General features: G+C 43.6%; 1 protein-coding gene across 1 annotated transcript in view; it reads right to left on the reverse strand.

Moving 5' to 3' along the window:
• Nucleotides 1-17,428, reverse strand: part of ZFYVE26 (zinc finger FYVE-type containing 26) — a 138,050-nt gene that overhangs the window by 24,269 nt on the left and 96,353 nt on the right. Inside the window, exons 24-30 of the mRNA XM_063948177.1 lie at nt 17,027-17,203; nt 13,140-13,383; nt 10,366-10,464; nt 8,533-8,699; nt 7,110-7,246; nt 4,809-4,846; nt 2,299-2,426 (exon numbers count right to left, since the gene is read on the reverse strand). Coding sequence (XP_063804247.1) covers nt 2,299-2,426; nt 4,809-4,846; nt 7,110-7,246; nt 8,533-8,699; nt 10,366-10,464; nt 13,140-13,383; nt 17,027-17,203 — 990 coding nt within the window. The remainder of the gene's footprint in view (nt 1-2,298; nt 2,427-4,808; nt 4,847-7,109; nt 7,247-8,532; nt 8,700-10,365; nt 10,465-13,139; nt 13,384-17,026; nt 17,204-17,428) is intronic.

Consider the following 17,428-nt stretch of genomic DNA (forward strand, 5'->3'; position numbering starts at 1 on the left):
CTACTGGAAAATACGTTTGTTTCTTCACCGTCAACACTAGATTCGGTGTCCGTGTCTGGGTCTGTGTCGACCGACTGAGGTAAAGGGCGTTTTACAGCCCCTGACGGTGTCTGAGACGCCTGGACAGGTACTAACTGGTTTGCCGGCCGTCTCATGTCGTCAACTGATTTTTGTAACGTGCTGACATTATCACGTAATTCCATAAACAAAGCCATCCATTCCGGTGTCGACTCCCTAGGGCGTGACATCACCATTACCGGCAATTGCTCCGCCTCCACACCAACATCGTCCTCATACATGTCGACACACACGTACCGACACACAGCAGACACACAGGGAATGCTCTTATCGAAGACAGGACCCCACTAGCCCTTTGGGGAGACAGAGGGAGAGTTTGCCAGCACACACCCAAGCGCTATAAAATATATAGGAACAACCCTACAGAAGTGTTGTTTCCTTTATAGCAGCTTAATATATCAATATCGCCAAAAAAGTGCCCCCCCTCTCTGTTTTTTTACCCTGTTTCTGTAGTGCAGTGCAGGGGAGAGTCCTGGGAGCCTTCCTCGCAGCGGAGCTGTGCAGGAAAATGGCGCTGTGTGCTGAGGAGATAGGCCCCGCCCCCAATTTCGGCGGGCTCTTCTCCCGATGTTTGTGAGACCTGGCAGGGGTTAAATACATCCATATAGCCCCAGGGGCTATATGTGATGTATTTTTAGCCAGAACAAGGTATTATCATTGCTGCCCAGGGCGCCCCCCCCCAGCGTCCTGCACCCTCAGTGACCGCTGGTGTGAAGTGTGCTGACAACAATGGCGCACAGCTGCAGTGCTGTGCGCTACCTCATGAAGACTGAAAAGTCTTCTGCCGCCGGTTTCTGGACCTCTTCACTTTTCGGCATCTGCAAGGGGGTCGGCGGCGCGGCTCCGGGACCGGACTCCATGGCTGGGCCTGTGTTCGATCCCTCTGGAGCTAATGGTGTCCAGTAGCCTAAGAAGCCAATCCATCCTGCACGCAGGTGAGTTCACTTCTTCTCCCCTAAGTCCCTCGTTGCAGTGAGCCTGTTGCCAGCAGGACTCACTGAAAATAAAAAACCTAATAACTTTTTCTAAGCAGCTCTTTAGGAGAGCCACCTAGATTGCACCCTGCTCGGACGGGCACAAAAACCTAACTGAGGCTTGGAGGAGGGTCATAGGGTGAGGAGCCAGTGCACACCACCTAGTCCTAAAGCTTTTATTTTTGTGCCCTGTCTCCTGCGGAGCCGCTAATCCCCATGGTCCTGACGGAGTCCCAGCATCCACTAGGACGTCAGAGAAAAAATATTAAACATCGGATCATCACCATTAGAACATCTGTAATATTACGACTCTCATTTTTCCAGCAGCTACAGCCACCAGGTATGTCGGTAGCACGGCAGACACTAAGAGAGGGTGCAGGGAAGAAGAGGAGCCTTTGAGAGCAGCAGCTGCAGAAAGATTGTCTTCCTGCAGCCTAACATGCTGTGTATCTGATTGGTCACATCAGATAACACACTGCATGGTATGGTCACAAATAATGCGACCATGCAAGGCAAGTGGCAGGACACTATGGGGTGTATTTAATAAAGCTTCTAAACATGAAAACTGGTGATCAGGTTCTGTGTAACATTTCTCTCTCTATTGCATCCTAGAAAATGATAGACACGATTTGATTGGTAGCTATTGGTAACATCACCACTTATCAGTTTTACAAGGTTTAGTAAATTTTCCCTTATACAGATGGGTTATCTTGGACTTTAATAGGATTAACGGAGACTGGCCAGTTGGACTTAATACCCTGCTGTATTGTTCTCTGTATTGTACTGCAGCTGAGAACAATAGATGAAGGGTTTATGTAAATAAACCATGGTGTGCCTAGGTGCAGAAAACTAGCCAAGATAACCGTGGACCTATCTGTATGTTCTATACAGCTTGAGGATACTAGAATGATTACCCTGAGACTCCAAATCTGTTAAAGGCTACATCTCACCAAAAAAGCATTTATAATAATTAAAATTTAACATGATTTTGTTGCACTTCATACTACTGTATATACTTATTTCTTTCACATATTATACTGGTTGGATTCACTTGAAAAGAGAATCTCACCATTTGGAAAATGTGCTCCATTCTCTGTATATTCTTTATGGTCTTTTTTTCCAGGTTTATTGGGATACGATAGGTATTTTTCTATCTTTATATTGTCTAATAATTCATGCTGCTGATACAATACTGAGCTAGAACAGCCAGTAGCATACTGAGCCATCATTCCTAGTGGTTACTTACCTGTTCATAGTAAAATTCACTTCTCTCCATCTCATTTTCAGCTTCGTTTAGTGATAGCCACCACTGCAGTTCCGCAGCTTTAGATAACCTAAGGACTTCGGACAAACCCAAGATCCCGTCTGGTTTTTCTGCAGTAAGCAACATAGGAATGATTTTAATCCCAGTTCATTAAGATTGAGTTCAATGTAAATGCCTCGTTCCTATATACAGATGTGTCCTCATAGATCTTGCCTCAATATGCCATGCAGCAGGAGATGCCTGGCATAAGTCAGCTGGCAGCTCCCTGGCAGATCTGCTAACATCTGGCGTCTCTTTTTTTTTAGCCGAACATGCATCTCCTTTGCAATGCTATGTGACTAGGACGCACAAACAGCTTATGCTGATTGAAATGATATGCGGTATGCCTATATTCTGTGTGCAACTGTGGCTGTGTCTGCATACGAAATGGTATGTTACAGTGACTTGAAGGAAAACACTGTAATGTAGCATTTCCTATGCAGATACAGTAGTGTAGTCACACACAGAATATAAGCTCGGCGCTACAGAGTTACGCCACGGCATGGCGTGACTAGAACGGCTGTTTAACGTGGCTGCAGCAAGGATGTAGGAGGACACATCTGTAAGTACTATCAGGCTAAGATGAACCAATCAATAACAATAAGCTATGCTGCACATGATAAAGGCAGAATACGGGCTGACTTCAGGATTGCTACTGTATAAACATTGTCATAGTTATGAAGGCTAAAGAGAGTGGTTCAGGCTATTTCTGAGCAAATTTACATCTGTATTTTTTTTATAGATCCTGATTTAGTCCTGGTAGACGTCTAAACCTATCAATAATCTCATCCATCCTTCGTCTGTCTTGCGCTGAACCTAATAATTTTAAGTCAAAACTCTGCCCGTTACCTAGACTTACCATACTATCTCTTTAAATCTGGACACTTATGAATTACACAGGTTCCGTGGCTGAATAAAACCAGGGGAAATGCAGGCTTGAAGTCAGCCAGCCACAGAAACTGTGTAATTCATGAGTGCCCCGGTTTAAAGCGATAGTATGGTAAGCCTACTGTTACCCAGCAGACCTGATCCAATAAATGATGTGCAGGACCCAGCTACTGTAGCAATAAAACACACCAAACACATAGGGCCGGATTCAAATGTTATCACCCCCCTCCCGACTGCGATCGCGCCCATCCGGCGGTATTCTGCCGACGGGCGTGACAAGTTCTTCTCAGCTCGTTACCCCCAGAGGTAGCGATCTGACATGCGTGTAAAGAGACCCGTTTGGGCGCCCAAACAGGTCTTTTCACAATCGCGCCCATTAGTTTAGTCGGGTTTAGGTACTTTGCGCGCCTAAACCAGACTGTACTGGGCGTGATACTGGCAATAACGGGGGACATCTAAATATCACCCCTCTATCTCCCGTGACTTTAGACGGGAGATAGGGGGCACATTAAGATTTGAATCAGGCCCATAGATGAAAGATGTTCCAAGAGCCGATGAGGAATTCTGGTGGTGGCAGTGACTATTAAACTACAACTGGGGACACCAGTATTGTGCAGCTGTATAAACACATCGACCTTTACCTCTATGGGGTATATTAAATTGACGTAGAAAGCTGCCGTCTGTCGAAAAGACGTCAGTTTTCGACTTTTATTAGGTCAGAAGGGGTTCCAACCTATTCAATATTTTCGACAAGTTGAGAAATTCGACTTGTCGAAAAGCACGTGGATCGGCAGTATAGCTACCGATCCACGTGCTTGTGTCGTTTTCGACCATCTCAGTCCGACATAAAAAAATGTCGGACTGAGATGTGGGACCCAGAGGAGGAGGGGGGGGGGGGGGGATCCGCGGGGACACGGGGGGACAGCCGCGGACAGCCAGGGGAGATCAGCGCTACAGTAGCGCTGCAGAAGGATGTCACACAGCCGCGCCACTCACGGCAGCGTCCACCCGGCTGCAGCAAGTGAGGTCACGCTTGCTGGAGCCGGGTGGACACTGCCGTGAGGTCGGGAGGCTGTGTGACATCCTTCTGCAGCTCTACTGTAGCGCTGATCTCCCGCATCTGCCGGCGGCTGTCCCCCGCGGCGCCCCCCCCCCCCTCTCCTCCTCTGGGTCCCTCATCTCAATTAGACTTGAAAAAGTCGAATTGAGATGGGATAGAATAGGGGTTGTCGGATCAATTCCGACAAATGCATGTCGGAATGGATCCGACGCCAATTGAATATACCCCTCTATATATCTATAAATGAACAAAAACAAAAAATATATTAGGTTTATATGCTGCCGAAAAAACAGACCCTAGAGTGTTTGGTCTTTGGTGTAGAGAATTAAGACTGTACGCTGCAGTGGGGCAGGGAATGGTGTGAATGATTAATCTCTGTACAGCGCTGTTTCTTAGAATGATGAAATATTAATACATACAGGACGATGAAATATAAAAAATTATGATGAAATATAGATGAAACATATGATAATGAAATATAAATACACAAAAACAATTATATTACCTTCCATTTGTTCCAAGTCGTCCTCTGTTTTGTTAATGCTGTAATAAAACAAAACAATTGTTCTCTACAAAATGTCATCACAGGAATAAAATAAATGAGGATGCATTTTAAACATGTATATACTGACCAAAATATTAATAGCAGCAACAATGTATGGTCAGAGAAATCATTGCTATTTGGTAACAGCACTCTGCAAGTGTCAGTGCTGCTGCTATAGGGTATTTGCACACTTACAGTAAGTACATCTACCTATGTAGAGAAGGAAAATTGTTGACACAATACATTAACATTTACTTACTTAATAAGGCAAGGGTAAAAATAAACGCAAACCAATTCACAGCACCTAGACCATTTTAGCAGCCAAATAACATGTCAAAATAACCTAATCAGAACCTCTTAGTGAATTAGGTCTACTTCATGTCCCATTTCAGCCCAATTCGGGACAATATATTGGGTGAAATCGGGCATTTTGGCTGTGTATCCCTACCGATCCGCGTTCCCATAAGCGTCGGATCGGATCCCCTAGATCATTAGTGCTGCACTCGTGATATGTTGGTTCCTGCAGGCATGGCTGGGATCGCATACGATGACTGGGATCGCATGCAAAATGTACCAAATCGTATGGAACCACTCCCGGGAAGCTCCCGGGAGAGTTCAAGGGAAATCGCCTCCGACTTCAGCCTCTAGACATATCGTTCTAGTGCACAGGTTCTCAAACTCGATCCTCAGGACCCCACACGGTGCATGTTTTGTAGGTCTCCTCACAGAATCACTATTTAAATAATGAGCTCCACCTGTGGACCTTTTAAAATGTGTTACTGAGTAATGAATACACCTGTGCACCTGCTGGGTTACATGCACCGTGTGGGGTCTTGAGGACCGAGTTTGCGAACCTGTGTTCTAGTATATGGGGCCCTTTAGTTCTGTGGCAGTGCAGGAGGTTTTGCAGAGATTTCAGCACCACAGCCATAAGAGAGGCGCGTGTCTTGCGGAAGTTTTAAGTACATGCTGTTCTCTACCTTCACCGTATGTTCTTTTTGGAGGCTGATATCTCTACATAGTATATAATTTAGTCCCTGATAGGAGTCTGTTCAGGCTAATCTCGAGAACCACTTGACGTATTTTGATGCGGTTTCCCAATCCTATTGGTCACTTGCTGGGGAAGGTTTAGGTATATGAAACACTAATCTATGACAAAAGGGATTCGAGCAGTGAGGATTTTAGTTAAGCAAGTCAAAGAAAAAAACGTCTGTCCGTTAAAGATATATCACAATGATAGACTTTATTTCATACTACGTAGAGATTGTTATGTATAATTCGGTTTCTCCAGAAAAGCTGATGTAAGCTAGAGATGAGCGGGTTTTACTCGGTTCTCAAAATGGCATCTTGTTGGTAATCCAAAACAAGAGACATCCGTGAGCCAATAAGATGCCGTTTTGAGAACAGAGTAAAACCGAACCTGCTCATCTCTAATGTAAGCCCATTTTTCCATCCCATTTATGTGAAAAACAATTATTTTTCCTCAAAGTAATCTTAAGACCTCAGTTAAAAAACCCTATCACCGTAAATTCAAAATTGCTCTCGTAAGAAGGCAGGGCGGGTCACTAGTTCTTTATAAAAACATGTTTTTGTAAGCAGCTGGACATCGCTGGTGCAGTATAACAAACAGGGAAAGCATGAGGAAAAAAAAGACTCTGTATGGAGTAGGGGATGTAGTAAAAACGTCTACGACAATATTGACACTGTTAAAAAGTCAACAGGCAACATGCTGACATTGTCAACATTGTTGACACAGGATCAGGCTGCTGGAGGATCAGGGTCAAGAAGCAGGGGACAGTTGGATTTAAGCTGGGGGGGATGTTATGCGCAAGAAAGGGGGGTTATGGGTACGGATGAGGGTTAGAGACTAAAGTAAAAGGAATAATACTGACTGGTACACAGGAAGATCATAGGTCTGACCAGGAAGTAATGGTCACATGACTGCCAGAACCTAGCAAGAGCCGCTGCAGCGACCAGGAGAAGGTAAGTCATCGCTGGGCCACCAGGATGAAATGTCAACATTTTAACATGTTTACATTTCATCAAAGTCTACATGATGAATGTTAACATTATAACTCAAAATTTTGTACCCCGCCCATATGGGGGTCTATTTTTTACCCTCAATTTGCCTTATTTTACTATAAAATCTACTTATATACTGTACATTTTGCTGGAGTTTCTTCTGACTAGAAAAGGAGTAATTTCTTTCACAAGTCCTATGCAGCATATACTGTATAGCAATCTCACAACACAGAAACTCACTTTGAAAAGAAATAGTTGTGGCACTGATCACACACACGGGCTGGGTTTTCGCGGCAGCCTTCTACCACCATCGTCTTCATGGAACAGGAGCTACAGACAAGTCTCCCACATCGTCTGCAATGATGTCTGCGGTTGAACTACAAGGACACATCACATCACATCACATTACAGCTTTAAAAGCTGTAATAAATGACCCCAAATAAATATATTTATAAGACCCAAAAACAGCAGATCTCACCCACATAGAAGCAAAAACTCCAAGGTTTGTTTAAGTTTTATTACTGTATTTTGCAACCAAAGATGCTGATGTTGATGATAATGATAATAATAATTACACATTATGTAGTGTTTCCCATTTATCTGTATACCCATTTTGGACAGAGAAAAAATAGGATTACCTACCGGTAAATAAGGGATAAATAAGTCCATAAGGGATATTTGGGAATTTAGTACGATGGGGTATAGACGGGGTCCAAAGGAGTAATTCTCATTATCTGTCTCCTTTGCAAGCTCACTCGCTCCTTCTTGGCCCACAATATCACAGCTATCCAATTGACTGCATGTGATAATTCTCCATAGAGTTTATTGCAAATTTCTCTTAACCTTCGCTGAGCAGGTGAAAAGTTGAGGGAAAATCCCTATTTTGGGGTAAAAATGTTGGGAAACCCCTGGACACCCCCCCCCCCCCCCCCTTAATGACTAATTAGACAATTTGATCATTTTAATTACTTTTAATAAGACAACAACAAGATGTCAGTTTTGGGGTGAAAAGGTGCAAAGTGATGGAAATTGTGGTACAATGTACGGGAGGATGGGGCTTTATGAGTGGGCCAAGCGTTTTTAGGCTTGCAGGCAGGAGTAATTGTGCATTTTTGCAAGATTTTTAAAAGTGACTTTATTTGACCCAAATATATACATATACCCATTTTCATATATCCCAAATTTAATGACAGCATTTAATTTACACAAAAAAGCTTGCTATTATTTTTGAATTGTTTTTTAAAAATACATACTGCAGCCATTTAACGCATTTTAAGTCCCCCAAATATTTTTTATTAAGCCCTCTAATATATTTCCATATTGTTATTACATGTCACTTTGGCATTTTTGGGGGTACAGGCTGATTTCCCCATTTTTACCTGCACTTATTGCAGATCACCCGTTTTCTGATAGGTCCAAAAACTGAAGCGTTAGCCGGTATGATCATTTTACCCGCGATCGCATTATTCAGGCTAATCAGATACCACCCTTTAAGGCCATTATACAAACTTCACTAAATTTGAAAGAGTTAACGGAATTTTGCTAAAAGTATTTTTAAATAATCAAAAAGGTCATTGCTTGTGTACGACAAATCCCAACATACAGTAGCAGCCAATACAGATCAGAATGTTTCTTTCAGCACCGATCGCATACCAATTCTTACCATGGTGAACTGTTCGTTTTTACAGACCATGCACGTGACTTCAGTATCATCAGGAGTCCACTGAGTTTTGTTTGGGGGCTTGTCTGGTGGAACAAACTCTGGAGAAGACTTGTTCCTTCTGTGTCCTTTACTTGGAGTACCTAATGGTGTTTGAAACCGAGATCGATCTAGGCAAAACAAAAGACCAGTGAATACAAGTTGTGAGATTCTTGGAGTAGAACACTAGTCCCATTTTTTAACTTGGGACGTTCATTGAGTAAATATGTCTACACAAACTCAGATAAAATTTGTTCAAGAAAAAAATGAAACCAAATGTTGACTCCGTAAAGTTCACCCACAGCACACAGAAGACTTATAGGCACTATTAGTCATTTAGAAGCAAGAAGAGAAGAGAGTCTGAATCTGGGACACTAACTGAGGGCACCGTACTCTGGTGAGGACCCCACATCCCAGAAATTGCCAGCATGCAAAAGGGACTCTTGCAAGGGACGATACCTCAAGCGGTGCCACTGTGGTAACAGTTTACTATAGGGACTGTGCCATCAGTCTCTCTCCTTTCCTCCATCTATCTGAGGTCCAGTGCATAACTAATAGGAACGGACACCATCTTTTAGGCAGCCCTGAATATTGTGACCTTTTTTTAATGTTTTCTATTGTCGTTTATATGTACTTATTATTAAATGTGCAGCTTTTTATTCGTTCCATCTGTCTTTCATCATTTTATTGATATTACCATTTAATTAATAGCGCTGCTATCGTTTGTTGCCTGTGGTATTTTCTGTTGAAATTGGGTTGACTAATCCCAACCTTATAGCAGCAGCATTAGAATGACACCTCTAATCTGCGCCCGATTTCCATCTTGGTTAACCCACCTTGAGTGCGGCTGTTAAACGTCCCATGACCCAGTGTTCCACAGCCTTATTGAAAGAGAAATATAAGAGATTTTTGGTCACTTACCGTTGAATCCTTTTCTGTGAAGCAAGCTGGGGAACACTGGACCCTGGGAATGCAGGTTGGCTGGAGGAGTTGGCACGTAAACTATACTGTAGCTTTATATTCTAATGGCCCATACACACGGTGAGATTCGGGCTATGCCCGATTCTCACTATGTGACAGGGGCTAGGTCGGCACATAGTCAGTATCGCAAGCACATAATCAGTGTGCTTGCGATACTGACTATGTGCGATTTTGGCTAAGTGTCAATTTTCAATTATCTCTTCTATAGAGATAGTCAAATTTGACTTGCCTGCACAGTCTATCTATTCTTGCAATGCCAACCGCGCGGGACCGCGCATCTGCATCGAATCGGGATCGCAAGGTGACTTTCACCTTGCGATCTGCACTAACTTTTCTTACATATATATATAAAAAAAAAAAAAAAAAATATATATATATATATATATATATATATATATATATATATATATATATATATATATATATATAGTGAGAATCGTAAGAAAAAAAATCTCACCGTGTGTACACACCATTAGTCAACCCCCCCTTCCCTCCTGCAAATCTAGAATTCCAGGACTTCTTTAAAAGTGTCCAGCAAGACCCCAATGACACTGTTAGACCATCAAACCAACCAGTAGGGGAAAGACTGTCAAGAACCATATCTCGTACGACTGTGCTTGCAGAAGGGAACGCAGTGTTCCCCAGTCTGCTTCAGAGAAAAGGGTTCAACGGTAAAAGACAAACAATCCTCTTATAGACAGTACATAAAATCTTCACAGCAGTTCGGTTTTGAGCTATGCTCCGGGATATGCTTTTTCTTGATGCAAAACAGATAAAAGAGCAAGGATTACTTCTATGGGACTCTTGTTTCCTTACCAGCAAAAGGTGAACTACACTGGTCTGTTGGTGAGGGAGATCTGACTGCTTCCGGTTCTGCTGATGGATTCATGTTTTCTGGAAAGCGGCTTGTAGAATCTACAAAATATGAAATAGTGCATCATCTCACATACATTTATCTGCTGAGAATTAGTGGCAGAGAAACCGCATTGGGATCCTGCGGCCATGTCTGCTGCACTAATCAACTGGTGGGTAGGTTCAGCCAGCACTGGCTCTCTAGATATGGCTATTGTATGTAACGGTTATGTACTGTACGTATTGTTTTTTTCTCCTGCTATGTTTGCATTATATGTTGTATGTACTTGATAAGGCACTGCAGACACCTTATGGCGCCCTATAAATAAAAGGTAATAATCATTTTGATCTACAGATTCCTCTTCCAAAAAAATTTGCCTTACAACTCTTGGAATTAAAAGCCTGGGCTATTTTTTTTTTTTTTTTAATGAATACCTATGAGAAAGGGCTACAATGTAACTTGCCAACCTATGTTGAAACTCAAAAGATACACCGCTACAGATTTTGTTTTTACAGTGTCATGTATAGAACATTTTCACAAAATGGCCCAAAAACATAGTCTCTCAGGACAAGATGTATTAAATAACGTTATGGGGGAGCAGTGGTAACATTGATGAATGAGGTGAAGTGTGTTCAATGACAGAAACGTTACGCACCAGTCTATATCTGAGCTGCTATCTACAAGATAGAACATCAATGTGAGGGAGCAATGTATGATCGTTCCAACACCTGGACCTATTGATTTAAACAGCTACAGGTGTCGTTGCCAATACACCACAACAGGGACGGACAGCGCTGTCCCTGGCTGTAGCAGCTGACAGCTCCGGGCTGCACAGGAGATCTCGCAATAATAGTGAGATCTTGTGCATGCCGAGTGAAATGGCCAGAGGTAGAGAGACAGACCATCAGAACTAGGCCGATGCGATGTGGAAGTCTAGTTTTCACTCCCCCACTTCAGCATCCGAGATGTTTTTACATCTTGGCGCTACTGTTTCCTGGTTACCCACGGTAAAGAGGCGATGCAGGAAGTGTTATACCTGTACGATATCTGTCCCTCTCATGGTAACAGTTTCTGAGGTTGAAAAAAAGACAAATTTGTCCATCGAGTTCAGCCTATTTGTGGTCACATACGCTGTATTATTTTTAGGACTAATTTTATCTGCTGTGAATGTCGGCCATTGTTGATTATTCCTGTTTTTTGCTTTGTTTTTTTTAACTATAGTGCGTGATCTACACACCATAACCCTGTATATCCTTATACCTTAGGAATTTATCTAGCCCATAATTAAAAGTATTGACCGAGTCCACCATTACTACTCTCTCAGGAAGGGAAATCATAACACGCATTGTCCTTACTGTGAAGAAACCTTTTCGCCTATGTGTGCAAAATCTCCTCTCCTCCAACATTAACGGATGTCCACATGCCCCCTGTATCATTCTCATCAAAAACAGATCCTCCGCAAGCTCTGTGTATTGTCCCCTTATATATTTGCAAATGTTAATCATGTCCCCTCTTAATCTCCTCTGTTCCAGTGTAAACAAGCCTAGCCTAGCAAGCCTTTCCTCGTATTCCAGCGTCTCTATGCCCTTGATAAGTTTGGTCACCCGCCTCTGAACCTTTTCTAGTTCCAGGATATCCTTTTTGTAGTATGGTGCCCAAAATTGAGCCCAGTATTCAAGATGTGGTCTCACTAGTGACTGTCCATCCCTTGCATCAATTCCCCGCTTTATGCATGCTAATACCTTGTTTGCCTTCTTTGCTGCAATCCTACTTCGGGTACTGCTGTTAAGTTTGTTATCTATGTGAACGCCTAAGTCTTTTTCCAGTACAAAATCCCCTAATCTTACCCCATTCTGTATGTAGATGGTATTTTTGTTCTTGCTACCAAAGTGCATTACCTTACACTTGTCTATACTGAACCTAATTCTCCATTTTGCTGCCCATGCTTCCAGTTTAAATAAGTTGTTCTGAAGAGACTCAGCATCTCCCTCCGAATTTATAACCTTACACAGTTTGGTATCGTCTGCAAAAATTGACACCATGCTCTCTAGACCTGCTAGATCATTTATGAAAATGTTGAACAATAGTGGTCCAAGGTGGTCATTCAGAGTTGATCGCTCGCTAGCAGTTTTTAGCAGCAGTGCAGACGCTATGCCGCCTCCCACTGGGAGTGTATTTTAGCTTAGCAGAAGTGCGAACGAAAGGATCGCAGAGCGGCTACAAAATAATTTTGTGCAGTTTCAGAGTAGCTTCACACCTACTCGGCGCTTGCGATCACTTCAGACTATTCAGTTCCTGATCTGACGTCACAAGCACGCCCTGCGTTCGCCCAGCCACGCCTGCGTTTTTTCGAACACTCCCTGAAAACGGTCAGTTGACACCCAGAAACGCCCTCTTCCTGCCAATCACTCTGCAGCTGCCTGTGCGACTGAAAATCATCGCTAGACCCTGTGTAAAATTTACATCGTTCGTTGTAATAGTACGCCGTGCGTGCGCATTGCGCCGCATGCGCAGAAGTGCCGCTTTTTTGCCTCATCGCTGCACAGCGAGCGAATGCAGCTAGCGAACAACTCAGAATGACCACTCAAGTACAGACCCTTGTGGCACACCACTTAGTACTTCAGTATCAATGTTTTATAAGCAAGAAGAGTCGCTTTCATATACTTTACATGTGTTTCTACTATATAAAATATATCCTGTAAACATGTATCACAGGGCGGTCTGTAGGTGCACTGACCTGTTCTCTTTTCTCTGAAAGAAAATGGGATGTCCAAGGCTTTTCCAGCGTAAGTGCACAGCAATGTGTCCACTCCTTCAATAGAAAACGAGGACTCTGGCAAAATAACAAGCTGCAAGGTCTGCACTGCAACGGAGACCCAGTCTATCTTCATGTTCATCAGAAGCTGCTCTAGCATAAGCAAGGGGCTTGAGATGAGATGCTCATAGTTGGAATGCGCAGACTCTGGAAGTGCCAACAGCATCTAGGAACAACACAATGAAATTAAATAACATGGCAGTGGAATGAGTAAAGGCCCTTGCATTCTCTAGCTGTAATACCAAATAAAAACTGGAAACTGGAAAAAGTCTACAAATGTGTAACAATTGGTCATGATGGCTGGAGGTGTGCAATAGACTGTTAAGATGCCATTATTGTCTGGAACCTTTTTATGAAACTTAGCAAAAAATTACAACATACAGTAATAGGAAATTTTTTATTTAGTAAGTTGGGTACCCACTTGTCCAATTTTCATCCAAGCCAACCTCAGACCAACCAGTTGGTCAGACACTGGTACGCTCCCTAACCCTGGGTACACACTTGTCCAATCCTCCGGGGATCCAACTCCAGATCAGACTGTTTATACAATCCTACTGCAGACCTAGTTGCAGATTCCACGACATCCAATCTATGCGTACACATCTGTACAATTTTGCTACAGATCTGCAACTGTAGAAATCGTCTGCTGAAAGGATTGTGTCACTGTATACGCTGTACCAATCTTTGACAAGCCATCTCATAAAGAAGAATTGGTCAAATCCATCTCAGGAGAAGAGTTATCAAGTGATTTGGGGGTATATGCAATTGCCGGCGAATTGCGGCAATTTTTCACCCATTTTTTTTAATTCGACACAATTCGACCGTCGAATTCCGGCAGGTGGGTGCCGGAATTCTACATATTCAATAAAAAAACGGATTCGACAGTCCCGCTGTCGAAAAACGGCCGATTTGACGGATTTTGATTAGATTTTTAAAATGTTAAAAAAATGGGAAAAAACCCGAAAAAAAATTGCGTGGGGTCCCCCCTCTTAAGCAAAACCAGCCTCGGGCTCTTTGAGCCGGTCCTGGTTGCCAAAATAGGGGGGGGGAAATGACAGGGGATCCCCCGTATTTTAACAACCAGCACCGGGCTCTGCGCCTGGTCCAAAAAATACAGGGGACAAAAAGAGTAGGGGTCCCCCGTATTTTTTGTACCAGCACCGGGCTCCACTAGCTGGACAGATAATGCCACAGCCGGGGGTCACTTTTATACAGCGCCCTGCGGCCATGGCATTAAATATCCAACTAGTCACCCCTGGCCGGGGTACCCTGGAGGAGTGGGGACCCCTTCAATCAAGGGGTCCCCCCCCCAGCCACCCAAGGGTGAAGCCCGAGGCTGTCCCCCCCATCCAAGGGCTGCGGATGGGGGGCTGATAGCCTTGAGTAAAATGCACGAATATTGGTTTTTCCAGAACTACAAGTCCCAGCAAGCTGATACTTGGAGAACCACAAGTACCAGCATGCGGGTGGAAAAACGGGCCCGCTGGTACCTGTAGTTCTACTGGGAAAAAAATACCCAAATAAAAACAGGAGACACACACCGTGAAAGTAAAAGTTTATTTCATACATGCCGACACATACATACTTACCTATGTTGACCCGCCGACTGCCACGTCTCCAACGATCCGGGGTACCTGTGAATAAAATTATACTCACCTCAATCCAGTGTCCTGTGATTTGTAATCCACGTACTTGGCAAAGCAAAAAAACGAATACCCGGACCACACGGACTGAAAGGGGTCCCATGTTTACACATGGGACCCCTTTCCCCGAATGCAGAGACCCCCCGTGACTCCTGTCACAGAAAGGTCCCTTCAGCCAATCAGGAAGCGCATTGCACAGCCCCCTCCATTACTTTCAATGGTGGGAACTTTGCGGTCAGCGGTGAGGTCACCCGCAGTCAGCGGCTGACCGCGGGTAACCCCACCGCTGACCGCAAAGTTCCCACATTTGAAACTAATGGAGAGAGCTGTGCGATGCGCTGTCTGCCAGCTCAGACGCGCATACAGCCAATCAGGAGAGTGCCACGAAGTGGCGCTTCCTGATTGGCTGAAGGGACCTTTCTGTGACAGGAGTCACGGGGGGTCTCTGCATTCGGGGAAAGGGGTCCCATGTGTAAACATGGGACCCCTTTCAGTCCGTCTGGTTCGGGTTAATGCGGTTTGTTTTTTTGCCAAGTACGTGGATTATAATAAAAGACCAGGACACTGGATCAGGTGAGTATAATTTTATTTTCAGGTACCCCGGACGTCGACATTGGAGACGAGGCCAGAGTCGGCGTGTCAACATAGGTAAGTATGTGTGTCTGCATGTATGTAATAAAGTTATACTTTTCACGGTGTCTGTGTCCTATTTTTATTTGGGTATTTTTTTTGCAGTAGAACTACAGGTACCAGCGGGCCCGTTTCCCCCCGCATGCTGGTACTTGTGGTTCTCCAAGTACCGGCCTGCGGGGGAGGCTTGCTGGGACTTGTAGTTCTTCTGCAAAAAACAATATTCTTACATTTTACTCAAGGCTATCAGCCCCCCCATCCGCAGCCCTTGGTTGGGGGGGGGGGGGGGGGGGAGGAGACAGCCTCGGGCGTCACCCCTGGCCCTTGGGTGGCTGGGGGGGGGCCTTGATTGAAGGGATCCCCACTCCTCCAGGGTACCCCGGCAAGGGTGACTAGTTGGATATTTAATGCCACGGCCGCAGGGCGCTGTATAAAAGTGACCCCCGGCTGTGGCATTATCTGTCCAGCTAGTGGAGCCCGGTGCTGGTACAAAAAATACGGGGGACCCCTACTCTTTTTGTCCCCCGTATTTTTTGCACCAGGACCAGGCGCAGAGCCCGGTGCTGGTTGTTAAAATACGGGGGATCCCCTGTCATTTTTTTCCCCGTATTTTGGCAACCAGGACCGGCTCAAAGAGCCCGAGGCTGGTTATGCTTAGGAGGGGGGACCCCACGCATTTTTTTTTCAGATTTTTACCATTCCATTAAAAAAAAAATAATAATAATAATAATAATAATAATAATATTTTTAAAAATATATAAATAATACTAGTGCCTCCAAAATAGACAAACCAAGTACCTAATCCCTTCTAATATAAATAGATATGCTATTACCAATAAAAAAAACACCAAAAAAAAACATGTTTTAAAAATGTTTTATTAGATTCCGCCAGCAAAGTGTGGCGGATTGAAAATGACGAATTTACTGTCTAAAAGCACTGTTTGTCGAATTTACAATCTTCAATTGAATATACTTTTGTCGAATTGCCGCATTTGTACCATTGCAGAAATGTCGAATTTGACAAATGTCGAATTTCAAGAAGTCGAATTTGGAAAGTCCGTTTTTTTGACAAAAAGTACTGAACTGCATTGTCGAATTTTTTTTTGGGCCGAAAATGTCCCGTTTTTCGACATTTTCGGGAATTCGACCGCAATTGCATATACCCCTTGGTCTTCTGATATCTTAGCAGGTTTAAAAATCTTTTGTCAAGACCAGATGACCAGGATTGAATGAAACCAGAGTTAAGTGTAAACGAGCATGCCAGTAAAATAGAACCAACAGCTACATCCCACACGAGTCAGCCTTTAAGGAAGCCATTCTACCTCTAGCAGCCTCGGAAAGTTTTGAAATTGCTACACAGGCTTATGAGCTACTAAATGCCCCATGAATCATTATTTAAAAAAAAATTATAATAAAAAAAATTCAGATATAAATGTTAGGACACCTGTGAAAAGGAAAAGACTTTCTAGTTTGCAATTTTGTGTTTGTGCTTTTGTTTGGTTTTTGTTTTTGTTTTTTAGTTCGTAGTTGTCTTACCTTTGATCCCATGTATATGTTTCTTATGTCTTCACAATTCATCTCCAGAAGATTAGTTTGAAAATGTGTCAGTAAGTACTCAGACAAAAAGTGGCTAGCGAATATGCTGGGTTTTTGGAGTAGCGCTTGCTCGGTGATCACTAGTCGTAGACTCTGTTCTTCAACTCTCTTCAGCAGCTATAGGTGAACAGGACACACAAATGTTATCACACAGTCCGGATATAGACTGACCTGTGTCCTTAATTGTCAAAGCACTGTACACCCCCTAGTGTGGCAAACCTACCTAAAATTAAAATAAAACAAATTAAATGTAATCAACTCCTCACCCATCGCCAGGCTGAAGTGACGGCTCACTCTGCCACCCAGGTCAAATGTAAAGGTTTTGGGGTTGTGGTTACCGTC

This window comes from Pseudophryne corroboree, chromosome 12, assembly GCF_028390025.1.
Source record: "Pseudophryne corroboree isolate aPseCor3 chromosome 12, aPseCor3.hap2, whole genome shotgun sequence".
Lineage (NCBI taxonomy): Eukaryota > Metazoa > Chordata > Amphibia > Anura > Myobatrachidae > Pseudophryne > Pseudophryne corroboree.